General features: G+C 42.3%; 1 protein-coding gene across 5 annotated transcripts; it reads right to left on the bottom strand.

The window, feature by feature from the left end:
* Window positions 1–1,528: 1,528 nt before the first annotated feature.
* Window positions 1,529–26,340, bottom strand: LOC106569315 (CDK5 and ABL1 enzyme substrate 1). 5 transcript variants are annotated; one of them, XM_045694223.1, is made up of 11 exons: window positions 25,587–25,872; window positions 21,880–22,225; window positions 14,068–14,139; window positions 13,600–13,692; window positions 12,147–12,224; window positions 10,444–10,549; window positions 10,114–10,273; window positions 9,812–9,918; window positions 3,151–3,257; window positions 2,738–2,945; window positions 1,532–2,202 (listed from the first exon to the last, which is right to left on the bottom strand). In XM_045694223.1, the coding sequence occupies exons 4-11, from the start codon at window positions 13,626–13,628 to the stop codon at window positions 2,062–2,064; spliced, it is 936 nt and encodes a 311-aa protein (XP_045550179.1). In that variant the 5' UTR covers window positions 13,629–13,692; window positions 14,068–14,139; window positions 21,880–22,225; window positions 25,587–25,872; the 3' UTR covers window positions 1,532–2,061. The 5 variants fall into 5 exon arrangements, with proteins under 5 accessions (XP_013996015.1, XP_013996016.1, XP_045550178.1 ...); XM_014140542.2 differs by having other exon boundaries at window positions 21,880–22,233; window positions 25,587–25,849; XM_014140540.2 differs by lacking the exon at window positions 21,880–22,225 and having other exon boundaries at window positions 1,529–2,202; window positions 25,587–26,340.
* Between the last annotated feature and the right edge of the window lie 1,038 nt (window positions 26,341–27,378).

The raw sequence follows: 27,378 nt of genomic DNA, 5'->3' as shown, positions 1-27,378 counted from the left end.
AAGGAAATCAATCATCTCTCTCTCAAAAAAATTAAGATGGGATCTAAAAATAAAAATGTGATGAGTGAAAATGTAACAATCACAAAGCAATAATTTGCTCTGACAAAAAAAAAATCTTCTTGCAATGCTCTTTAACCAGAAAGATGACATGAAACCTCAAAGAAAAAAGCAGAGGATGTAAAAAGTGTTGATATTTTTTAGAGTTTGTTTTTCAAAGTGGAGGAAGATCGGATTCTCTCTTTCATATGCTACCGTTAAAGTTTGGGGTCACTTAGAAATGTCCTTGTTTTCCATGAAATGAGTTGCAAAATGAATAGAAAATGTTGACAAGGTTAGAAATAATAATTGTGTCCAAATTCGCTTTCGTCAAAAAATCCTCCATTTGCAGCAATTAGCCTTGCAGACCTTTGGCATTCTAGTTGTCAATTTGTTGAGGTAATCTGAAGTGATTTCACCCCATGCTTCCTGAAGCACCTCCCACGAGTTGGATTGGCTTGATGGGCACTTCTTACGTATAGGGTTGAAATCCGGTGACTGTGCTGGCCACTCCATTATAGACAGAATACCAGCTGACTGCTTCTTCCCTAAATAGTTCTTGCATAGTTTGGAGCTGTGCTTTGGGTCATTGTCCTGTTGTAGGAGGAAATTGGCTCCAATTAACCGCCATCCACAGGGTATGGCATGGTGTTGCAAAATGGAGTGATAGCCTTCCTTCTTCAAGAGCCCTTTTACCCTGTACAAATCTCCCACTTTACCACCACCAAAGCACCCCCAGACCATCACATTGCCTCCACCATGCTTGACAGATGGTGTCAGGCACTCCAGCATCTTTTCATTTTGTCTGCGTCTCACGAATGTTATTCTTTGCGATCCGAACACCTCAAACATAGATTCCTCTGTCCATAACACTTTTTTCCAATCTTCCTCTGTCCAGTATCTGTGTTCTTTTGCCCATCTTAATCTTTTATTTTTATTGGCCAGTCTGAGATATGGCTTTTTCTTTGCAACTCTGCCTAGAAAGCCAGCATCCCAGAGTCGCCTCTTCACTGTTGACGTTGAGACTGGTGTTAGCCGGGTACTATTTAATGAAGCTGCCAGTTGAGGACTTGTGAGGCGTATGTTTATCAAACTAGACTCTAATGTACTTGTCCTCTTGCTCAGTTGTGCACCGGGCCCTCCCATTCCTCTTTCTATTCTGGTTAGAGCCAGTTTGCGCTGTTCTGTGAAGGGAGTAGTACACAGCGTTGTACGAGATCTTCAGTTTCTTGGCAATTTCTCGCATGGAATAGCCTTAATTTCTCAGAACAAGAATAGACAGACGAGTTTCAGCAGAACGTTTTGTTTCTGGCCATTTTGAGCCTGTAATCGAACCCACAAATGCTGATGCTCCAGATACTCAACTAGTCTAAAGAAGGCCAGTGTTATTGCTTCTAAAACAGTTTTCAGCTGTGCTAACATAATTGCAAAAGGGTTTTCTAATGATCAATAAGCCTTTTAACACAATGTGCCATTGGAACACAGGAGTGATGGTTGCTGATAATGGGCCTCTGTACGCCTATGTAGATATTCCATTTTCATTTTTTTTATCTGTCATTTCCAGCTACAATAGTACAATAGACAACATTAACAATGTCTACACTGTATTTCTGATCAATTTAATGTTATTTTAAATGGACCAAAAAATTCGCTTTTCTTTCAAAAACAAGGAAATTTGTAAGTGACCCCAAACTTTTGAATGGTAGTGTAAGTCTTTTGAAGATGTAGCTAGTGTCGAATGTAGGAGTAAAAGTCTGAGAAAAATGTTGAAGTAAGAATACGTGTATGGAAATACGTGTCACTTTGGCTGCTTTCAAGTCTTGATCTGAAAATGAACATTTGAATGTGGCCTGCAGTGGAGTGTAGTGGAGCTCCAACATCACGGTCCATAATGGATCCCCAGGCTGCAGAGAGGAGACATGGTCGTGGCACCCAGTGGCGGGGTGGGGAGGAGGGTGTGGTGTAGATTCTGGTCCTGGATCAGAAGGGCATGGTCTAGGTGCTCCCCCTGACGGGTCACTAATGCTAGGAGGTCTGGATGAGGCGTCTGTAGTGGGGCATGACCTCGTGCTCAGGCAGGTACAGGTTGAACTCCAGGGCTACAAGCACAGGGAACTCAAAGGCTATCAGCTCTCTCCTGTTCACACGAAACCTCTCCTCCAGTTTCTACAAATTAGAAAAAAAGAGAGAGGAGAGGTGATGTAGTAACTAAACCACTGTACTACTTAATATATTAGGTGAATAATATGTAGTGACTGAAAATACTTTTGTCAACGATCCGTGAGCTAGCCACTTTGCTATCTGTCATGTGGTGCTTTCCTGTCACGCAGATATTTATAATGCTTGAAAAATAACTATATCAATATTATATAACCATCCTATCATATTTTTATTACATTTTTATAAAAGTTTAACATTAAAGCTGGGATCCACAAAAGGTGAAACAGCCGCCACTGGTCGCCCCAGACGCATTTGTCATTGTTTTTGTGGATGGGGGAAAAAAGTGTTTGTTGTTGTAATATCGCAAACGGATACGGCAGTTTCACCGCTAGGGAAACACGTCTAATGAATTCATAGATATAACAATCCTATAATCCGTGCAGGATCGCTGTTTGTCTGCGTGACAGGAAAGCACTCATGGTTTCCACCAGGCTGCTCAGAGCCGAAGCCCAGTGCACAATGAGAAAAGTACGACACTTACGTCTATGAGCTGCTTGACCTCGTGCTTCTTGAGGTCTCCGCCAATCTTGGCAGCAAGCAGGACGCAGGCACCGGCGCAGAGTTTGCGGTTCTGCTTGTTGAGTTTCCCCTGGAGGACCAGCTTCTCGAAGTAGACGAAGGCCATGGCTACGGTGGGTTCCTCATAGCCACACTCTTCCTGGGCCAATTTACGGATCTCTCTCTTCAGACTGGGGTTGAAGGTGGTGAAAGCAGGGAGATAAGACAAACGCTAAAAGGTCAAAGCTAAAAAGAAGAACCCAGACGGTATCATAGTGTGGCCAATCTCAGTAAACCAATTTTGATACGATTAACCACGAGGGATTAAATACTGCTGCACCAAACTGATCATTTCAACATCATACTCCAATATATGTTTGGATTAGATGTCCCCACCTCCTGATTTTGCTGAGGGTCAACCGTATGTAGGGGAACTTCTCCTTGAACGTCTCATTCATGTCCTTCTTGAGGTCAGAAGGCTTGACGTACTCTATGACTGTAGTCTGAAAGGAAGATGAAAGTATTGGTGTCAGACAGACAGCACTGGCGTTAGGCTCTGTTATTGAATTTGTGCGAGTGTTATAGGTTATTGTATACATATGTGGAAGAGGAAACAGCGGCATCATTCTCACTATGGAAGGTGTTGGGTTCCATTTAGAGCTAGGCAGTATACAGTTTTTATGATATTGGTATTGATGCACAGATCGGTTTGGATTTTTACTTGACCTTTTATAACAGTATTTTAGTTTTTGGTTTGTTAAATGTGATACGCTGTGTGTAACGTCCATTTTTATAGTTTACTTCGCAACTTGAGTCATTTCTCTCCGCACTCAATTTCTATTTAAGGAGCTTTATTGGCATGGGAAACATGTCGACATTGCCAAAGTGCAATAAATAAAAAAATGTAACAGTAAACATTACACTTACAAATGTTCCAAAAGAATAAAGACATTTCAAATGTCATATGTCTATATACAGTGTTGAAATGAGGTGCAAATAGTTAAAGTACAAAAGGGAAAATAAATAAACATATGGGTTGTATTTACAATGGTGGTTCTTCACTGGTTGCCCTTTTCTTGTGGCAACAGGTCACACATCTTGCTGCTGTGATGGCACAGTGGTATTTCACCCAATAGAGTTTATCATAATTAGATTTGTTTTTGAATTCTTTGTGGGTTTGTGTAATCTGAGGGAAATGTGTGTCTCTAATAGGGTCATACATTTGGCAGGAGGTTAGGAAGTGCAGCTCAGTTTCCACCTCATTTTGTGGGCAGTGTGCACATAGCCCCTCTTCTCTTGAGAGCCAGGTCCGCCTTCTGGGGCCTTTCCCAATAGCAATGCTATGCTCACGGAGTCTGTACATAGTCAAAGATTTCCTTAATTTTGGGTCAGTCCCAGTGGTCAGGTATTCTGCCACTGTGTACTCTCTGTTTAGGGCCAAATAGCATTCTAGTTTGCTCTGTTTTTTTGGTCAATTCTTTCCAATGTGTCAAGTAATTATCTTTTTGCTCTCTCTCTCCATGCCGCTTTCCACAGACCTAGCCCCGTCCCCTGTCACTTAAGGAACGCATTTGTTCCTCCACCACGATACACTTGCATGTGCTGCCTTGACAATGCGGTCTGAATGCAACAATGTTGATGACAACGATGCTGTTTTCAGTTTGCTTCTTAATAGCAATCCACTAGCGTTTTATAATTACATGATTCGTTTGTGTTTCCTACATCTGCAAACAGCTAGTTTGTCTTTTCTTAGCAAGTTAGGACTAATTCGTGTTAGCCGCTAATGCTAATTACTAGTTAGCTGATTATTAGCTAGCTAACGTTAGCTAATACATGTACTGAGTCAGAGCAAACGTAATTAGCTACACAGCCTCATAATACCAGTGATGGTGTAGACCTAAAAATCAGCATGTTGTTTGTGCAACAGTATCTTCTCAAACAACGAGGAATACGCAAATCATGAATATGTTAGCTACATGAAGTAACTAAGAAAAAACATTATGTATCTAAAGATTGTAGGGTCCCCCTAGGAAACGCACTAACCCTCCCTGGCATTTTCATTTGTTGTCATGTCAAACAAGACTGTATTTAAAGTGCATACTATTATATTTAACTATATAATTAGAATACTCTTTATATTTCCAGGATTCCAAGTGTTTTGCTAAATAATCACAACATTTACCAAAAAGACCTAGATTGTTTGCCCATATTGTGCTGCCCTAAGTGGCAGTGTGGAAATGATCTCAAGTTAGTGAGGAAAATGCTGAAAATTATTTCTGGTTGAAGTTGAATTGAACAGTATAAAACAAATCAGAATGGAGAAAGACCCATTGAAGTCACATAATGTATGTGTTGCCACCCTAGGGTCACGCTCTATTCAAAGAAAATGTGGAACTTTTATTATTCCAAAAATAATAACAGCGCCATATCGCTCAGCCCTAGTTCCATTGGGTGGTTGAGTGTCGGAGCATGAGACATTGGAGTTGGGTGGCACACCATACACGGACCACGGAAAGACAGAATAATTTAATATAGAATGTTTGATGCTTTTCATTTCCAAGCTCAGTATATTCTGTTGATGTAGGGGAGAGTGGGGTAAGTTGAACCGCCCTTGTTTCTAGGAAACTAAACACAAAATTAATAATTTCACCAAATATTTAGGAAGAGGTCATCATTTCATGGAGTCTAATGGAAGAAACCACGTGGTAAGCAAGTTAAGTCCAAAAAACAGATATTTACCAGTCAAATTAATTTGTGTAAAAAGTTTTGTGATGCTTGTATCTAAACCAATGTATACTGCTCAAAAAAATAAAGGGAACACTTAAACAACACATCCTAGATCTGAATGAAAGAAATAATCTTATTAAATACTTTTTTCTTTACATAGTTGAATGTGCTGACAACAAAATCACACAAAAATAATCATTGGAAATCCAATTTATCAACCCATGGGGGTCTGGATTTGGAGTCACACTCAAAATTAAAGTGGAAAACCACACTACAGGCTGATCCATCTTTGATGTAATGTCCTTAAAACAAGTCAAAATGAGGTTCAGTAGTGTGTGTGGCCTCCACGTGCCTGTATGACCTCCCTACAACGCCTGGGCATGCTCCTAACGAGGTGGCGGATGGTCTCCTGAGGGATCTCCTCCCAGACCTGGACTAAAGCATCCGCCAACTCCTGGACAGTCTGTGGTGCAACGTGGCGTTGGTGGATGTAGCGAGACATGATGTCCCAGATGTGCTCAATTGGATTCAGGTCTGGGGAACGTGCGGGCCAGTCCATAGCATCAATGCCTTCCTCTTGCAGGAACTGCTGACACACTCCAGCCACATGAGGTCTAGCATTGTCTTGCATTAGGAGGAACCCAGGGCCAACCGCACCAGCATATGGTCTCACAAGGGGTCTGAGGATCTCATCTCGGTACCTAATGGCAGTCAGGCTACCTCTGGCGAGCCCATGGAGGGCTGTGTGGCCCCCCAAAGAAATGCCACCCCACACCATGACTGACCCACCGCCAAACCGGTCATGCTGGAGGATGTTGCAGGCAGCAGAACGTTCTCCACGGCGTCTCCAGACTCTGTCACGTCTGTCACGTGCTCAGTGTGAACCTGCTTTCATCTGTGAAGAGCACAGGGCGCCAGTGGCAAATTTGCCAATCTTGGTGTTCTCTGGCAAATGCCAAACGTCCTGCACGGTGTTGGGCTGTAAGCACAACCCCCACCTGTGGATGTCGGGCCCTCATACCACCCTCATGGAGTCTGTTTCTGACCGTTTGAGCAGACACATGCACGTTTGTGGCCTGCTGGAGGTCATTTTGTAGGGCTCTGGCAGTGCTTCTCCTGCTCCTCCTTGCACAAAGGCGGAGGTAGCGGTCTTGTTGCTGGGTTGTTGCCCTCCTACAGCCTCCTCCACGTATCCTGATGTACTGGCCTGTCTCCTGGTAGCGCCTCCATGCTCTGGACACTACGCTGACAGACACAGCAAACCTTCTTGCCACAGCTCGCATTGATGTGCCATCCTGGATGAGCTGCACTACCTGAGCCACTTGTGTGGGTTGTAGACTCCGTCTCATGCTACCACTAGAGTGAAAGCACCGCCAGCATTCAAAAGTGACCAAAACATCAGCCAGGAAGCATAGGAACTGAGAAGTGGTCTGTGGTCCCCACCTGCAGAACCACTCCTTTATTGGGGGTGTCTTGCTAATTGCCTATAATTTCCACCTGTTGTCTATTCCATTTGCACAACAGCATGTGAAATGTATTGTCAATCAGTGTTGCTTCCTAAGTGGACAGTTTGATTTCACAGAAGTGTGATTGACTTGGAGTTACATTGTGTTGTTTAAGTGTTCCCTTTATTTTTTTGAGCAGTGTATATTTTAAGATTTGTTCTATACATCAGTTGGGCTCTCGATAAGCTTCAATATGAGATCCTAAACCTAGTATTAAAGTGCATCCTTGGAAGCTGTGTGGGCTAATAGTCAAAATGTTTGCCTTGGGGTAAGTTGAGCCAATGGAAAGTTGAAGTGTTTTCTTCACAGGTGTTTTGCAAGGCATTAGCTGTGGGACATGAGGTAACAACAGGACCTGGCCTATGTAAAAAAAAAAATACAAAAATAAAAGTACAAAGTGTTTGTTAGGTGTTAAGCCTGTTAAAATATGCTTAAAATAATTAAGAGACAAGTGACAAGCTGTACTGTTTACATGAATACTGGTTATTTCCAGGGATACACAACATCCTGAAATATATGTAGATATCTTTGTTAGAAAGAATACTATTTCCCTTGACGGAATGAAAAAAGAACATGGCTCAACTTACCCGACTCTCCCCTACTGTAATTTAGCCATTGAACTTTATTTCAGGTCAGAGGCTCAACTGTTATCTAGGAAGATAGAAGGAGCACTGCAGTTGACCCACACTCAATCTGGGTATGTGATAAGAGAGAGAGAGATAACAATTATGAAATTACAGCATATTGCCCAAATTAGCTCATGCCAAGTAATTTGCTTTGCGCAAGCTTGCAGTAATACAACTTATCAAACTAGTATTTTTAACTTGATATTTTTGGTCATGGATTGTATTCCTCCATGCAGCTCCCCATCAGAGTTCAAAATATACCATCAGCTATTTGTAACTATACTTCGACTACTGCAGCAAACGTGTGGCTACTATGGGAAACCTCGCATTTCTAACTAAAATGAATGTAATTTATAGATATTTACCTGATCACAAAGGAATCTAAAATATACAAAAATGATTTGTATATCATGACACAGTTAGTAGTAGAACCTGAAAAATCTGTTAAAGAAAAAAGTAGGGCTGTCAAAGTTAACATGTTTCTCGGCAAACCAAAAATGATAACGTTAAATCGAGTCGTTCTTCACCGCACGGAAATTTTTAAGCGCACATGTTTCCGCACGGACCTTTTTATGAGCAGAACACAACACGGAACACAGCTATAGTCAATGCTTGTGCTTTTACAGCGCTGAAGACCGTGTGGCTAGCTAGCAGATTACTTGACCACTGACTAGACTATGCACACATGTGGATGGCACAGGTTAGAACTGAAAAGGAATAGGCTACTCAAATACATTTTTCAAAAGGTAGGCTGCATATGCAAGATGAGGGGTGTGAAGCGGATGTGTGAGAGCGGGAGTAAGTGCATAAGAAACTCCCTGTGAGAGCGAGAGGATGTGGGAGGGTGGGAAAGTGTGAAGGCCTATGTGTGTAATGTTATCTGAACAGTACAGATGGTTACAGTGTTTTCATAACATTGTTGGACAAGTTCTTTGTATCCATATCCAGTTCTATTTCTCTTTTGTCACACTCATTTAGAATGCCTGAACATAACTTAAAGCTGTGTGTGTGTTGTGCTTAAGTGTTCAATTTCAAGAACATTGATAAGAGGGAGTAGACCTACCTAAACATTGGGAGCATTAATAGCTGTAGTGAATTTGGTGTTGTTTATGGTGAAAATTATATTATAAACTGGGTGGTTTGAGTCCTGAATGCTGATTGTCTGACAGCCGTGGTATATCGAGGGTATGACAAAACATGTATTTTTACTGCTCTAATTGGTTACCAGTTTATAATAGCAATAAGACATTGGGGTTTTGTGGTATATGGCCACTATACCACGGCTAAGGGCTGTATCCAGGCACTCTGCGTTGTTTCGTGCGTAAGAACAGCCCTTAGCCGTGGTATATTGGTTATATGCCACACCCCCTCGTGCCTTACTGCTTAATTAAAACATTCTGATGTAGATCATTTGAGTTTCAAAGCAGTGTAACTCAATAACTAATGCCATTAACTAATTTAAATATTTGGGCCCTGGTCAAAAGTTTTGCGCTATACAGGGAATAGGGTGCCATTTTGGAAGCAACCTAGCTGTTATGATGGTGGCTGTTCAAAGACCTACAGGGTAGAGAGACGGGAGTGTATTCACACACCACAGACTCTAGTGGGAGCAGAGCCAGGGATTGGGCCAATGACCTTGCTGATTAGAATGAATGGTCAGTCAAACAGACTCTTGTGGCTTACAGTGAGTTGATACAGTATATTATTATATATAGGAGTTGGTTGTGTTTCGTAGTTATTTTTCTGACAAAATATTTTTGGGGGAATACTTTTTTTTCTTCAGGAAAAACAAGGAAGATATCTCATGACTTGATACAAATGAACAGGAGAAATACCACTGATAGTGGATCCATTCAGCAATACAATGTCCTTGACCACAAATAGCCTAAGTCCCATTGCTCTTACTTACATAAGGTGGACTCTTGACAGGCCGGAATAAATAAAAACATCCCTGGGTTGTGAAGAGAGCAACATGCAGGGCCATAGTAAACAGCACACCTGTGTTCAAAAAGTATTTGAATTCGTTCAAATACTTTAGCTGTGCTAGATTGAGTTGTCTGGCGCAATGGAACCAATGGAATTGTCTCAAGAACAAACCCTGTCCCTGTGGCATAAAGGCAGGCTCAATAAAGAACGAAGTACTTGAAAGGAAACAAATACTGTTTGAAACCATTTCTGGTAAGCAGAGTAGTCTCTTACCATGTAGGAGGGGAAGATGAGGACTCTCTTGTGCTTCCCACACGGCCATTGGGGATCGTCCAACAGATTGGGGTCATACTCCCGGATCAAGTCCCCCAGATCATTCCCTGCAGAGGACAAAAGGACAGTCCCGGGACCACCTGTATGTAAAATCTATACACAAATTACTAAAAGCGTCTGCTAAATGGCATATTATTATATATTAGTCACACAATGAGCCAGGATAAACAAACACTGGGGCCGAGAAATACATTGTGAATGCCACAACTACTCCGGAGAATCCACACACTCATATGACTGACCTGTGTCGATGCTGCTCTGATTGCTGTTGGCCCGGCCTAAGCTGAGGCTGCGGTGGCTGGCGTTACGAGACTGAGAGATGGATGAAGTGGAGTCGATGGTGTTCCTGCGTCCGCTGCCCAGGGCGTTGGTGGGGTACAGGAACTGGGTGTATGATACAGTCTGTGGAGAGAGACATGCTCACATTTTATCAGCATGTTATTGGACCACTGTCTGCGCTGTTTGGACCGCTGTTACATACTCCAAAAATCCTTCCCTATTCTCTTCCTCGAGGTGATAACTGATCTGTAACAAAGTAGGGAGGAAAGGATATGTCTCCCATCCTCTCTCACCTTTCCATAGGCCCCCAGCTCCACTCCCTCCAGCCCGATCACCATCTCCTTGGCACTGACCCCGCCTGAGGGGTGACGCTGCCGCCCGCTTTCCAGTTTCACATCCCTGCCGGGGCACAAAACCTTTAGACACCCCTTCCCCTAAAACCCACAGCCCCTGCCAAACAGTCTTCTGTCTAGGGTCTAGTCTCCGCCTCAGCATCTCTCTCACCATCTATCACACAGAAAATAAATGGGAGCTCTAAAAAAGGAATGTGGAATTAGACCAGGTAGAGAACCTAAGAGAAGCTATCATTCCATGTTCCCAGAATTCCACAGTGCCATAATGCCCCAGTGAGGACTGAGCTAATTAACAAGGCAATTGAATTACCCAGTTATTATAAACACTGGGGTAAATCAACAAAAACACTAATTGGGGCAAGAAAGGAAAGCAATGCAGGGAAAAGTCTTAAAAGACAGAAGCTTGGGCTTGTGGACGTCATTTAGATAATTATTATTTTAGGCCTATATGGTCTGAGTATAAGACAGGGCATGGGATTTTAGCTTGGTCAGTTCTCTACATAGTCAAAGTGCATTTTGCTGCAATGACACTCAGCCAAGCAATCTCAACTGCCAATTAGCAGCATTAGGCAGTCAGGAATGAGGCTATTGAATTCATTAGGGGCTTCATTAGCTCATTTACCCTTCGTTGTATGGCTAGGCTTAGGAAGATTAGGCTGCATAAATTACCCTGTTATGCTCCTCACTAAGCCCCCTAAATGGTGCTTACTTTCTCTCTGTCCATTGTATTATCTGTGTTAATCAGTTATTTTTCTTTCTTACTTCCTCCAAAACAAGCTATTTCATTGGGGGGCACCAGGACCCAGGTCAAACCAACACTGCCTCTTTCCCCAGGCAGGAAGCTATATACCAGGCCGGAGAGAGTTCAAGACTACCATGGGTCCCCATAACACAAAGGAGTCTGAACCTCGTGTTGCAATAAGAAAAAACAACAGTATGACTACTGGTCAGCCAGGCTTTCTCTTCCAAGGGCCAAGAAATATAATCTCTAACCGCACAGGGAGAACAATATGATCAACAACAAACTGAGATGTCATGTGTAAACTCCAAACAGAAAGTACATAATGCTGTTATGGATGGATCATTTGGGACCACTCCGAAATGTAAATGTGTGTGTTATGCAATCGCAGCAAAGCGCATGCAAAGTTAAGAGTTAAAGTTCTGAGATAAAAACATGCTACGGAATCTTTGAGGGCAGCAACGAATTGAGGAAAAGTGCAGCCTAAATGATAACAGCAAAGCCAGAGACGGTTGCAATGGGCAAAACGAAGTCGTATTAGAATGAATCTAAACAACTTCATGATGTCTTCCAAAGACAAATAGTCTAGATACAGCAAACTACAGGCCTACATGGAAACATAGTGACATGGATACAATCCTTAAATGGGTGTGATTCATTACTTTTAAGTTAATTCAGTAGATTACTTGTTCCATCTCCTTACAAACATTTATTTTGTTGTAGTAAAAATGCATCCACCAAAACCAACCCATCTAGAACACTGTTCATTGTAATAATGTTATCCCCTTCCCAATGTAATAAAGTACCAGTTCTATATCGGCAGAAACAAAAGGGATGTGAGAACGGGGGAAAGCAGGGAACGAAGGATGGAAAAATGGAGGTTGGCATGCTGTAGGATACATACCCTGCTTGGCTACAATCTCGATAGGGCAGGACAGAAAATACACTATACAAGGATCTTCTGCCACTGATTAGGACTATCCTATAAAAACAAAAATGAATGAACTATGTGAAAAAGACACTCAGATTTACAGGTTAAGATGGAGGAAAAAGTGAGCAGTAAAACAATCAAGATTTAGAAAACTAAATGAAATACTGTTTTTTTTGTGTGTTCTGTGAGTGTATTGTGGAGTATGTAATATGTAGTCAGAGGTTTGGGAACAAAATTATGCAGATCTTTTCAAATGATGCTACTAGCCATGTCTTGCTTTGGAGACTAAACAAGACCAAACTTGTTTATCGTACAATATCAGAATAGCAGCTGCACGCGAGGTAAAAAACCCTATAGTACAGTCAAATTGAACCACTCCTGAAATTCATTGAGAAATTGCTTCATAAAACTTTGTCACTGATCATTTTTGAGTTATGGACATACAATAACAGGCCAACTCACTGATCAATATCAATGTCACAGGCAGAATGGGACGTATGGCAATTCATTACTGCTGTATATGGCACACTGATTAGCTAGATAAGAGTAAATAAAAACAACAGCAACTGCATAGAGATTGAATGTAAAGCACAACAGTTGCTGTCCCAATTCAACCACCTAAAATCCAGAAATAAGCTTTATTAAAAGCTACTATGAAGACAGAATGTATCAGCACACTCCTTTTTCTTCCTGGGCCAAAAAGAAAGGCTTTGCACCCATTCAAATACCTGTCAAGACAGACATCAAAATAAATAGGTCCGGTACACACCCAAGTGTAAAAGAAGCTTGAGGCTTGTAGTTCAAAACATCCAGAATAAAAAAAAAGATACTTGAATAATCTGTGTAAAACAAAATTAAGTCCTGTGGAAATAGTTTCTGTCCAATTCCTTTTAGATTCCAGGAAATATCCATAAAAGGCTATAGTATTTATTACTGAGAGAAGCTGCTGAACACTAGCTACATACAGTATCACTGTGTTATATATCAATTAAGTCATTGTAACATCTGTGTGACCACATTTCTTCAGTCCTCTGGAATGTCCAAGTGAAAGTGCATGTATCATTGTTTATAAAAGTGAGACAGTGTGATGCGTTTCATGATTCAAGGGTGTGGTCCTCAATGTATAACTTTGACAATGTATACAATATGAACTCAATTTGAGAGAATTTCTGTGAAAATTAACCTTTCAATGATCTGCTGATCAGTCTGATAAATTATCCTATTGAATTATAAATGTATCAATCAATAGTAAATTGATTGATACTACTAAGCAATAAGGAATAGCTTAGAATAAGTGACCTACATCTCTAGTAGATTTCATTAACCTGAGGGGTATTCAAACTGCTATGCGTTCATTGGGGGGCATTCTGCCATTTTCTATTGAAGGTTTGTATTGAATTAGGGATGGGGTTGTTTTCATTCATACCTTCCATTGCGCATATCATGTTGCCTCATGTTCTTGATGAAGTGGACCTTTTTGAAGCTCTTTGGTCGGGGTGAACCTGAGAGGGTTCTGCATCTAAAAACACACATTTTATTCAAGACAGATCAAAACAAACGTGATTGATTGAGATCCATTTGGAGCAGTTTAAGACCACAACATATCTTTAACAACCGTAAACAGAGAGACTGAGCCAGACCAAGACATTACAGTGTAGCCTGATGTTCCCACCACCACCACCCCAAAGGACATAAAATAGCTCCATATAGCAAACTGAAGTGAAACTACAGTTCCCCCAATGTCATCATCTATCAAAATACTTCCCAGGCCAAAGCTGTTATTGACTTCTCGAGTACCGCTCTAAAACGAGAGGAAAATATGAGCAAACCAAATGTATGTTTCTGGGTGGTGTGCCGAGTTGTGCGGTCTGTGACAGTTGTTGCTATACAGTACCTGCGTAGAGGGGCGTTCTCCTCAATGTCTTCCAGTGTCTCCAAGGAGGATCGCTGAGAGATGAGCCTCCGTCTGGGGAGAAAAGCGAAATAAGGAGCTGGTATTGAGTTTACAAGCAACTTGTGTTGCTGCTAAACAGCTCTACCTGGCCCTGGAAGAGAAAAGACTGAACACTATGTATTAGACCCATTTAGAATCATTCATTCTGCATTGCATGATATTTGCTAAATGATGGTCATTTATTTGGTGATGATTATGCAGGTTAAAACCCTTGGCTTACCATAACAGAGAAAGAAATGTGTTGATGTAATGAAATGGTCAAAGCACTCTTAATCATGGGCTTTCGCAAAGAGGCCTAAATGTCAATAGAGTGAGGTTCCTTGTTCATGATAAACCCTGAACACATTTCTTCATAATTGATGGTGTTAACCACATGATTCCTTATCTAACAGCAAGCAACGTAGTTCTACCCAAATCCACTGGTTGACCTCCATTATATCAGTATTGGGAAACCTTAGAAAAAATCTTCAACATTGTACTGTTTTGAACCCAAATCTTAAATCATTGACGATCTAAAATCAACAATGATCATCCATAAATCATTTTCATATTTCTTTATCGGTCTGAAGAATGAATGAGTAGCCTAAACTAACTGGACCTCTTAGTCTGGCCCATGTACATTACCTTCACGTTTGATGTGAAGCATAGCTAAAGTTTCTATGGCTTTGTACTGTGCTGTCTTGTCAGGCACAGTGGCTTATTTACAAAGCAAAGCTGTAATCATTGACACCAGCACTGTGTGACTGGCTGGCTGCTGTGGTCAATGATCACTGTTGTGTTCTACATTCTGACCAGTAGCCTCTGTGTGAGATCATGTAGAATGGTTAGAACATTCTAATCTAGAGTAAGGAACTGGTTTAGTTGGTAATTAATGCTGCTTTTCTACTAACATCAGTGTATACATACATGTTATACTAAGGAAATTGTTTCCATAGCTAGCAGAATCAACAACCTCTGCATAATCAAAACAGTTGCTTTGAGAAGGTGTTAAATTTCACAGTTAGCCATTGGTATGTAAATGCTGGCTGAAAAGTACCAGTGGCCCATTGAGACACGGGTGCCGGCCCGTGTAGATGTAAACAGAAAAGTCTGAGCCTTTTGGGTAAAAGACTGAGGTAAATCCTGTATGGAAATATGCCATAAGAGGATAAAGACATTGGCTGGTTCATTTTGTTGTAACACTGTTTCCTCACAGACAGGCCTTTCTTTCACACTTGGGTTGCATGACTTAGCCAGGGCAAAATCTATTAGCCCATTAAAATTCAAATAAAAAACATATTGCACAACTCCTGCCAGCCTGCTTGTCAGTTGTCACCAAGCTTTCAGGTTCCACTAAACGTGTGGTACTTATTTAAATATACTCAATGACACTCAACTTGACTTGTCACCTCTTCAATGACCAATTCAGCGAGAGAGAAAGAATGAGCTGATGATAAGAGTATGCCCTCTGGCTGGTTAATCAACTACAGAACAGCAGAACAAATTAACAAAAAATGACTGTCCTTGACAAACTCCAAGCAGTAAGCAAGCCTAAACCAACAAAGGATGATTAAACAGTCTTTATACCACATAGGTGAGACTACATCATGTTTACAGGGGACTGTGGTTAGAAACAGCAATTGGAAAGGAAACAAGTTCTAAAATGTCTAGCACTGAGATGTGCCAGAAATTGTAAACATGGTCAACTACATGGCACTGAGATGGAGGAATTTATTTATTTACTTACATCTTCATATTTAACAAGGATGATCTCTTGAAGTTGAGAACCTCTCTTTTGAGAGAAACCTGGCAAGAAAGTAATGAAGGGAAGCATGTAGCCTACATGTTATGAATTCTCATCACATCCCCTCTGTGAAGGTCAAAGAGATGGATCATTGACATTTACTCCGGAGGTGTTGAACTGCTGCACCCTCTGTAACCACTGTGGTTATTATGTGACCCTGCTGTTCATCTATGAACGTCTTGATGAACGATCTGGCCTTAATGGCCATGTACTCTTATCTCCACCCGGCACAGCAAGAGTATCTGTATAGCACTTTGTGACAACTGCTGATGTAAAAAGGACTTTATAAAACACATTGGATTGATTGATTGATCATGGTTCATCAAGGTATTTATGGCCGTCAGGCCCGGCGACATCCTCCAGTGAGAATGCTGAGTGATGGATAGGATGGCTACCATCATGCTAGCCTAAAGGCTTACATTCCTAGCCTGCTAGCTGCGCTAACATGCTAAGGTTAGCATTCCAGATGAGGTGACACATTCATCGGTTGCACAGAGCAGAGCAACTGCAATGAAACCTATGTCTTAGCTACAGTGCATTCGGAAAGTATTCAGAGCCCTTCCTTTTTTCCACATTTTGTTACGTTACAGCCTTATTCTAAAATTGATTAAATCATTCCCCCCTCAATCTACACACAATACCCCATAATGACAAAGCGAAAACAGGTTTTGAGCTAAGGTGCATCCTGTTTCTATTGACCATCCTTGAGATGTTTCTACAATTTGATTGGAGTCCACCTGTGTTAAATTCAATTGGACATGATTTGGAAAGGCACACACCTGTCTATATAAAAGGTCCCACTGTTGACAGTGCATGTCAGAGCAAAAACCAAGCCATGAGGTCGAAGTAATTGTCCGTAGAGCTCAAAGACAGGGTTGAGTCGAGGCACAGATCTGGGGAAGGGTACCAAAAAACTTCTGCAGCATTAAAGGTCCCCAAGAACACAGTGGCTTCCATCATTCTTAAATGGAAGAAGTTTGGAACCACCAAGACTCTTCCCAGAGCTGGCCGCCCAGCCAAACTGAGCAATCGGGGCGGTCTAAAAATTAACACCCTTGATAAAGATAATTAAAATACCCAGCTATATTGTAAGTGAGGGAGGTGACCAAGAACCCGATGGTCACTCTCACAGAGCTCCAGAGTTCCTCTGTGGAGGTGAGAGAACCTTCCAGAAGGACAACCATCTCTGCAGCACTCCACCAATCAGGCCTTTATGGTAGAGTGGCTAGACGGAAGCCACTCCTGAGTAAAAGGCACATGACAGCTGGCTTGGAGTTTGCCAAAAGGCCCCTAAAGACTCTCAGACCATGAGAAACAAGATTCTCATTCAAAGTACAGAGATCCTTGAAGAAGAGCGCTCAGGACCTCAGACTGGGGTGAAGGTTCACCTTCCAACAGGACAATGACCCTAAGCACACAGCCAATACAACACAGGAGTGTTTTCGGGACAAGTCTCTGAATGTCCTTGAGTGGCTCAACCAGACCCCGGACTTGAACCCGATCTAAACTCTCAGGAGAGAGACCTGAAAATATCTGTGCAGCGATGCTCCCCATCCAACTTGACAGAGTTTGAGAGGATCTGCAGAGAAGAATTGAAGAAACTCCCCAAACACAGATGTGCCAGGCTTGTAGCGTGATACCCAAGAAGACATGAGGCTGTAATCTCTGCCAAAGGTGATTTAACAAAGTACTGAGAGAAGGGTCTGAATACTTATGTAAATGTTAGATTATTTTTTTATATAAATTTGCAAAAAAATCAAAACCTGTTTTTGCTCTGTCATTATGGGGTATTGTGTGTAGATTGAGGGGGGAAAACAATTTCATCAATTTTAGAATAAGGCTTTAACGTAACAATGTGGAAAAAGTCAAGGCTTCTGAATACTTTCCGAATGCACTGTATGTCTCTCCACCTTCACCCTGGAGAACATGTTAACCAGAATAGCTAGGCTGTAGCAGTCAGCAGAGCAAATACAGCCCTCACGGTCTGTTAGAAACATAACAGTGACCATGACCTCATCCCAGGTACTCTAATCTATCTATTGCCATGACAAATTATTAGGTTCACTCAATTACAGATGGCTTGCTGTGCCAGATGTCATTGGGTCAAAATCTGATCACTGCTGCAAATTTCATTTTTGGACAGAATATTTTATTTTTATTTTGACTACTAGGTTTTTCCTTCACAGTTTGTACAGTACACATCTGATGAACTGAACCCATGCAAACGAGTTTCCACTGTTCAGCGGGACGCTCAGACTGATCCAGCTACTGTAGATGAACAACAGCAGGCCAGCCAGGAGGTGGACGTGCAAAGGATGTTTTCCACACCTGTGCAAACAATAACACATGGACCAGACTACTCATTCACTTCAAACAAGACTGATACAACCAGCTATTGATGTTTAACTGCAGGTCAAATCAAAGTTTAGGAATCTGTGTATGAATTTCATACACACATTTTCAGATGTTATTGTAGGTGAAGCGAAATGCTTCTGTTTCTAGCTCCCACAGTGCAGTAATAATACCTAGAAATACACACATAATCCAACAAGAAAGATATATTTTTTTAAATATCAGAATGAGCAATGTAAGAGTGCGGAATATACATGACCAAAAGTATGCTCCTCAACAAACATCTGCTTCCAAAATCATGGGCATTAATATGGAGTTGCTGCGGGAACCTGCTTCCATTCAGCCACAATAGCATTAGTGAAGTCGGGCACTGATGTTGGGCAGTTAGGCCTGGCTCGCAGTCGGAGTTCCAATTCATCCCAGAGGTGGTCAATGGGGTTGAGGTCAGGGCTCTGTGCAGGCCAGTCTAGTTCTTCCACACTGATCTCAACAAACCATTTCTGTGAGGACCTTGCTTTGTGCAGTGGGGCATTGTCATGTTGAAACAGGAAAGGGCCTTCCCCAAACTGTTGCCACAAAGTTGGAAGCACAGAATCGTCTAGAATGTCCTTGTATGTAGCGTTAAGAATTCCCTTCACTGGAATTAAGGGGCCAAGCCCGAACCATGAAAAACAGCCCCAGACCATTATTCCTCCACCACCAAACTTTACAGTTGGCACTATGCATTGGGGCAGCTAGGGTTGTCCTGGCATTGCCCCAAACCCAGATTCATCCGTCGGACTGCCAGATGGTGAAGCGTGATTCATCACTCCAGAGAACGCGTTTCCACTGCTCCAGAGTCCAATGGCAGCGACATTTACACCACTCCAGCCGACGCTTGGCATTGCGCATGGTGATCTTAGGCTTGCGTGCAGCTGCTCGGACATGGAAACCCATTTCATGAGGCTCTCGACGAAGAGTTATTGTGCTGACGTTGCTTCCAGAGGCAGTTTGGAAATCGGTAGTGAGTGTTACAACCGAGGACAAACTATTTTTACGTGCTTCAGCACTCCCGATCCCATTCTGTGAGCTTGTGTGGCCTACCACTTTGTGGCTTAGCCATTGTTGCTCCTAGATGTTTCCACTTCAAAATAACAGCACTTATAGTTGCCCGGGGCAGCTGTAACAGGGCAGACATTTGACGAACTGACTGGTTGGAAAGGTGGCATCCTATGACGGTGCCACGTTGAAAGTCACTGAGCTCTTCAGTAAGGCCATTCTACTGCCAATGTTTGTCTATGGATGTGCATGGCTGTGTGCTCGATGTTATACACCTGTCAGTAACGGGTGTGGCAATAGCCGAATCAACTAATTTGAAGGGGTGTCCACATACGTGTGTGTGTGATTTTATATATATATATGTGTGTGTGTGTGTGTGTGTGTGTGTGTGTGTGTGTGTGTGTGTGTGTGTGTGTGTGTGGTGTGTGTGTATATGTGTATGTGTATGTATATATGTGTGTATATATATATATATATATGTGTGTGTATATATATATATGTGTATGTGTGTATATAGACAGTATCTTAATAGAAAAGGTGTGTACAGCAGTGACCAGCTTTCAATGACTCTGTACATAGGGCAAAGCAGTCTCTAAGCTGCAGGGTAGAGTACCGGGTGGTAGCTAGTAACAGTGACTAAGGTTCAGGGCAGGTTACTGGGCGGAGGCCGGCTAGTGGTGACTGTTTAACAGTCTGATGGCCTGGAGATAGAAGCTGTTTATCAGTCTCTAGGTCCCAGCTTTGATGCACCTGTACTGTCACCTCCTTCTAGATTAACGGGGTGAACAGTCTGTTGCTCGTGTGGCTGAGGTCCTTGATAAATCAACTCCATTCCAACAGTAGCATTCTGACGTTAACAAGGACTGGTCAAACTCCGAAGCTTTAAGGTAGAGCCCAGGCTTCTTCCAATTATCGCCTCCTTCAATATTGACAGAACAACAATGGGCATCTGTAAGTAGAGCTGCCCATGAGTCACCATTTGTCTGTGTTTTTGTTGCCTCAAATGGTTGTTTTATTTATGGAGTTATTTTTTTTTTCTTCTTAAAACTATATTGTTGTTTAAGAACTTGTAAGTAAGCATGTCACTCACTAAGGTCTACAGCTGTTGTATTTGGCGCATGTGACAAATAACACTTGAATTGATTTGATTTTCAAGCACTGTTCACATTCAATGAATTTCAAGCATGGTCCATTTAATCAATCTTAACAACATTCCTATAGACATCCTATCAGGACATTCAAAAACAATTGGTATGTAACCTGACAGCTATGCTTGTCGCTTTTTAGGATAAGGAGCTGTAGTGCCCAACATAAAAGATTAAATAGTTTCACACGCACGCCCATTGGCAGCCTGCCATGGACATTGTCTTCCCGTTCCACTGTCGGGTGACAGAGTGGAAGTCAATCTAATGTTCTAGCCTTCTTACAATTACAGGCCAAAGAAAATTGAATCATTTGGGGAAAAATCCAATCAACAAAGGCTATTCTCAGCCCCGTCGGTCTTTCTTCTCCAACACATTTACAACAATGCTGCAACAACAGTGAATTCCTTCCTGCTACTGTAGCAGTGTTTGGCAAGGGGGGGCTCTAACGTCTCGGCAGAAATATGTCCCAACGCTGCTAAATTCTTGCCACTGCTGTAAAAAACGATATATGAATATAGGGGAAACACTGCTGCAGACATGGAAAGGACAAGAACACATATACCTAGATTGTTCAAGACACACAGAACCTTGTGGGTAGTTGCTCTGGTTGCTTGACATACAGTAAAACCACTCTGAATCCATCCTTCCCCCTTCCCTTTAAATAGCATGTGTTTTAGGGTGAACAACAGTGCTACTAGCATTGTGGAACTTGAACTAGTGAACTTGTACTCCAAGTTCCGTTTTGGAACTAAAGTAACCCATCATGTCTATTTTTCTTATCAAGACTCATTACTAGTAATGATTTAATTAAGGTGGCCGTTTTAACCATAAAGGCCTATCCTGCAGCTGCTTTGGAGATTTCGCTTACAGTTCAAGCCACAAGGGTTTCAGAGGCAAACTAGCCTAAGATTGCTGCTTACATAATCATGTAATTTTGCCAACCATTACTTCACCAAACAACAATCAACCTCGGAACCAAAAGGATATGACTCAATTGCACAAAACTGCAAAGGACCATTGTAATGGTTTATACTGCATGTGGTTTCTCTGCTATGGCTTCCCTTGGCTTCATAGTCTCCCTGTAGTAAGCTTTCGAGCACAATGAGGACTTCTGAAAAATGGTTTAAAACATGGGGAGACGTTGGAATGCAGAATATAATTTACTGCATTAACTGTCAATCCATACAATTTTATAGGAATTTGATTATTTTGGCAACAACATTCACTAAGCTAAATGTGGTTTTTCATTTTAAAGCGGTTTAAACAGATCCACACCTCGGGCTGACACCTTTACAGTAGCAGCAAGACAGAGTGGGCGCCTTAAATTATGCTACAATGTAAAAGGCCATTGTCTATGAGTCTAGCTTGAGCAGTAGAATACTGCAGCCTATGTAAACCCAACCATCATTTGCATGCATTAGAATCAATGCACACCGAATAAGATGGTTTTAAGCAGCTCTGAGCGCTGATCTCAGAGTATCTTTTGGCAGCTGATCTGAGGGTTGGGGATTCCTGGCTGGGAGCAGGACTGGAGGCCATGAGAGAGGGAAGGGAGGAAGATGGAGAGCGAGGAAAGAGAGAGAGAGAGAGAGAGAAATAAAGACAAATAAAAAGTATCTGGTACAGTGCCCTTGGGAGGAAGTGGAGTGAAGGACAGAAGATGGAGGTAAACAGAGAGAAAGGAGAGTCTGGCCGGGCAGCGTCTCTGAAAGCCTGGGCGTCCAGCCTTTCCCTTCCCAGCCAAGGTTCTCTCTCTGGATCTGGCCACTTTTCCACCAAGCTGCTGCCCTGGGAAAACAGACCAGGCACTGTGTGAGACGCCCATCTATGATGTGTCTGTGGAATATGGCCGGGGTCCCTCAACAGGTCGCCTTAGTTATTACTCAACAGCTTATAATTCAGTTTACATGGGCAACCTCCTTTGACCGACCGCATTCCATAACCTGGGGGGGTTTAACTACTGAATCATTGTAATGTACAGTGCCTTCAGACAGTATTCAAATCAAAGTGTATTTGTCACGTCTACACCTGTTGTATTCGGCGCACCTTACAGTGAAATGCTTACTTACAGGCTCTAACCAATAGTGCAAAAAAGGTATTAGGTGAACAATAGGTAAGTAAAGAAATAAAAACAACAGTAAAAACAGTGAAAAACAGTAGCGAGGCTGTATACAATAGCGGGGCTATAAAAGTAGTGAGGCTACATACAGACACAGGTTAGTCAGGCTGATTGAGGTAGTAGTATGTACATGTAGATATGGTTAAAGTGACAATGCATATATGATGAACAGAGAGTAGCAGTAGCGTAAAGAGGGGTTTGCAGGTGGTGGGTGGCGGGACACAATGCAGATAGCCCGGTTAGCCAATGTATGGGAGCACTGGTTGGTCGGGCCAATTGAGGTAGTATGTACATGAATGTATAGTTAATGTATAGTTCACGCCCCTTCACTTTGTGGGATTAAAATGGATTTAATTGTAATTTTGTCAACAATCTACACAAAATACTATGTTCAAAATACTGTAATGTTAGTGGATTTTTAAAAAAACATTAAAAAAAAATATATATAGATATATATATATTGATTAGATAAGTATTCAACCCCCTGAGTCAATACATGTTAGAATCACCTTTAGCAGCAATTACAGCTGTGAGGCTTTCTGGGTAAGTCTCTAGGAGCTTTCCACACCTGGATTGTGCAACATTTGCCCATTATTATTTAAAAAATGCTTCAAGCTCTGTCAAATTGGTTGTTGATCATTGCTAGGTCTTGCCATGGATTTAGGTGCACTTTGCAAGGCATTGGAAAACCTCCCTGGTCTTTGTGTTTGAAATTCTTTGCTCGACTGAGGGACCTTACAGATAATTGTGTGTGTGGGGTATAGGCAGGGACAGTGTGTCAGGCAGCCTCAGATTTTCCCTGTGCTCTGGTCCACTCTACAGAGTAAACAAAGGTATAAAAGGTTTCCGTGGTCCGATGTGTTGAGGAGTATTGGGTTACAGGTTGTTTATATTGCATAGGAGAGGGCAAGGCAGCAGGTGTAGGGCAGCTTTGTAAAGTCCTCCCAACGGGTTTTGGGATAAATCTGCATGGGGGACCGTATCTGCACGGGGAAAAAACAAGTCCACCTTCCTGCTGGACATGCCTTGTCTGATCTCTCATATGGTTTCAGTGCCACCATGAATATAACTGTATACATCGATGTCGCTCTTGCTGCCGGTGAGTCTCTGATCCACCTGTACGCAGACGACACCATTCTGTATACTTCTGGCCCTTCTTTGGACACTGTGTTAACAATCCTCCAGACGAGCTTCAATGCCATACAACTCTCCTTCCGTGGTCTCCAACTGCTCTTAAATACTAGTAAAACTAAATGCATGCTCTTCAACCGATCGCTGCCTGCACCTGCCCGCCTGTCCAGCATCACTACTCTGGACGGTTCTGACTTAGAATATGTGGACAACTACAAATACCTAGGTGTCTGGTTAGACTGTAAACTCTCCTTCCAGACTCACATTAAGCATCTCCAATCCAAAGTTAAATCTAGGATTGGCTTCCTATTTCGCAACAAAGCATCCTTCACTCATGCTGCCAAACATACCCTCGTAAAACTGACCATCCTACCGATCCTCGACTTCGGCGATGTCATTTACAAAATAGCCTCCAATACCCTGCTCAATAAATTGGATGCAGTCTATCACAGTGCCATCCGTTTTGTCACCAAAGCCCCATATACTACCCACCACTGCGACCTGTACGCTCTCGTTGGCTGGCCCTCGCTTCATACTCGTCGCCAAACCCACTGGCTCCAGGTTATCTACAAGACCCTGTTAGGTAAAGTCCCCCCCTTATCTCAGCTCGCTGGTCACCATAGCAGCTCCCACCTGTAGCACGCGCTCCAGCAGGTATATCTCTCTGGTCACCCCCAAAGCAAATTCCTCCTTCGGCCGCCTTTCCTTCCAGTTCTCTGCTGCCAATGACTGGAACGAACTACAAAAATCTCTGAAACTGGAAACACTTATCTCCCTCACTAGCTTTAAACACCAGCTGTCAGAGAAGCTCACAGATTACTGCACCTGTACATAGCCCATCTATAATTTAGCCCAAACAACTACCCCTTCCCCTACTGTATTTATTTATTTTGCTCCTTTGCACCCCATTATTTCTATTTCTACTTTGCACTTTCTTCCACTGCAAATCTACCATTCCAATGTTTGAATTGCTATATTGTATTTACTTTGCCACCATGGCCTTTTTTTTTGCCTTTACCTCCCTTATCTCACCTCATTTGCTCACATTGTATATAGACTTATTTTTCTACTGTATTATTGACTGTATGTTTGTTTTACGCCATGTGTAACTCTGTGCTGTTGTATGTGTCGAACTGCTTTGCTTTATCTTGGCCAGGTCGCAGTTGTAAATGAGAATTTGTTCTCAACTTGCCTACCTGGTTAAATAAAGGTGAAATCATTATTATTATTTTTTTAAATAACATGTTTGACAAATTCTGTTATTTGAGGGCACATGCATCATACTGGTTAATAGGCAGGCTAATCAAAATGATTCCACAATGGTTGACCCTTTCAACCTAATCATGCTGATTCCACCTAAATCAATGGACCACTGCATGTGCACAGTTGTAAGGAGCATATTAATGAATATGTGTAAGTTGCTTATTGATCAGATAGATACAGTTTCACATATCTGAGAGAAAGCCAGGGCTCTTGCTCTTGGCTGTAATCTGTCTCTTTGTATAAACTTGTCTTTAGCAGTACACTGGCTAAGACTGATGATGCCCTTTGAGCAGCCCTAGTACAAAATGTGACTGGAGAAACCTGTGCTATTGTTGAGATGATAACTGATGATACACATTAGTCTAGCCCAGGTCTGTGTGGATCCTGTTTGGTGGCTTCACTCAACAAAGACCTTCCTGAAGATAACTCTTACCTTACTTTCAGTGACTATTGCAATATGAGTGTTGCAATACTGTAGCCAGCCTGTATTGTTGACACTATTGGGTTGCAATACTGTAGCCTATGACATGCATAATTTGTGAGAGTGCGGTGTGGGCACCCAGTAATCTCCTTCACACATGTCATGAATGTAAACACTACATGATGGAGATATCTTCAATTGCCCTACCTTGATCTCTGCAGCTCCAGGACAGAGTTGGCTATCTGTCCTCCCTCCAAACAGAAGCCTTGGGAAGCCTGCCTGGAGTAGGCAGCAGGCACAACTCCCTGAGTGTAGGTCTGAAGCCTGCCTCTAATCGCGGCTGGTACTGCAGAGAAAGGCGAACTGAAAATCGAAGGGCCGAAAGCATCCCCTTCCGGATCTGTACACGCTTGAGCTGCAGCGGCGGGACCAATCCCAAAACTATCTCGTGCGTTAGCAATCAGAGCCTGGTTTGCAATAGCGAGCGCCTGGGTGGCGGTGGGGGTCGCTACCCCTGTGCCACTGCCAGCCGCGTACAGCGGACGCTCTGCTGCAGAAACCAGGCTCTGTCTAGTCCTCGACTCAATTGAATTATCCTCTTCGATCTGATTGTCGGCATCATCTTGCACCGGTCGACCATCCAAAGAAATGTTACTGAGAAAAGAGAGTGCGGCTTGTCTCCTCCGAGGGTCTATGCGTTTCCGCGTATGCTCGATACTGGAATGCTTTATCTGAAGCGTGGTTGTGGATGTATTGCTGCTCGTGGCAGCCGCCATGGTCAACTTCCAGCGATTCGAATCGGCGAGCAGAGGTTTTGTCAAGATGACATTAAAAGTGTGCTTATGTAGGTAGCAAATATCAAAGCTTTGTATTTTAAGTGCAAGCTTAAACTGACTAAAAACAGGATGGTTACGTGTCTGCAGTATTGTGGCAGCAGGGGAAAAATTGGACCAATAGGCTTTCAGGGACACACGAAAGGGTTATTTTTTTCATCTTCCTCCCGTGCCCTCCCTCTTCAGACTTCTGGACTGGTTATCCAAAATTACATAAAAATGTCATCAGGTATAGCAGATTTGGGCCATATTCAGAAATAACTAATGGATAACCATGTGTTATATTTGCATGTCAAAGAAGTTAAATTGATTGGAAATATGCATTTTTGGAAATTGTGCTTTGGGGTTCATATTACGGAAGTAATTGGTAACCCTAATAGTCCTAGGCTATTTACCAAGGACTCAAAACATAAACTATTTCATCTTCACTGTACGTCTCTAAAATAATTTGGGAATCTTTAGAAGAACATCCCATGATATTGAAAACAAAAGTGGGCTGTGTACCTTTTGAGGAATGGAACATGCTGTATTTCCAAAAGTGGGCTGTGTACCATTTGAGGAATGGAACATGCTGTATTTCCAAAAGTGGGCTGTGTACCATTTGAGGAATGGGACATGCTGTATTTCCAAAATATGCAATTCTGCATTTCTGCAACATTTGCGCCATCTGTCTGTTTTACATGGTTTAGTCTGGTTTAGTAGTCAGGTTTGGACATTGACTAAATATGCCATCTAGTGGTGTTAGATAAATATCACAACACTGCAGATATACACCAATGCAAAATAGCGCTATTTGGTGGCGAGTCTGCACTGACCACCAATGTGTAGTAATCCACCTGGGTGGCATTAGCTGTTTATGTGAATACTTTTTCACTAGTTTTCCCTTTCATTTATATAGTCCGCTTATAAGAGGACATCTAGGAAGCTATGTTAATCAGACCGTTTAGGACGACAACAAGACATCTGCTCACCACTGGATGTCCCTGTGGCTCTCTCCTTGTGTTTCTTCAAAATCCTTCCATGCTTCCATGGTGGATTCTATCAGAAAGCATCCTAAAACTCCTGCAGTTTAGGAGTAAGTGAGGAGGGTTGTTCTTTAGGTCAAGTTGAATATTCTTTAGCGAAGACAAGCTGCAAAAAGCATTGGGGTGAATGACTACTCAGAT

This window comes from Salmo salar, chromosome ssa14 (assembly GCF_905237065.1).
Source record: "Salmo salar chromosome ssa14, Ssal_v3.1, whole genome shotgun sequence".
In the NCBI taxonomy this organism is placed as follows: Eukaryota; Metazoa; Chordata; class Actinopteri; order Salmoniformes; family Salmonidae; genus Salmo; species Salmo salar.
This window is presented reverse-complemented; position numbering and strand designations above follow the sequence as displayed.

What these genes read in the sequence shown, in the direction of transcription:
- LOC106569315 (XM_014140540.2), bottom strand. Translation starts at nt 26,155, where the DNA reads ATGGCGGCTGCCACGAGCAGCAATACATCCACAACCACGCTTCAGATA. An exon ending in TCATCTTCCCCTCCTACATG is followed by an intron (nt 3,258 to 9,811) that starts GTAAGAGACTAC and finishes TCTTCCTTTCAG; the next exon opens with ACTACAGTCATAGAGTACGT. An exon ending in AGGTCAAGCAGCTCATAGAC is followed by an intron (nt 2,203 to 2,737) that starts GTAAGTGTCGTA and finishes TCTAATTTGTAG; the next exon opens with AAACTGGAGGAGAGGTTTCG.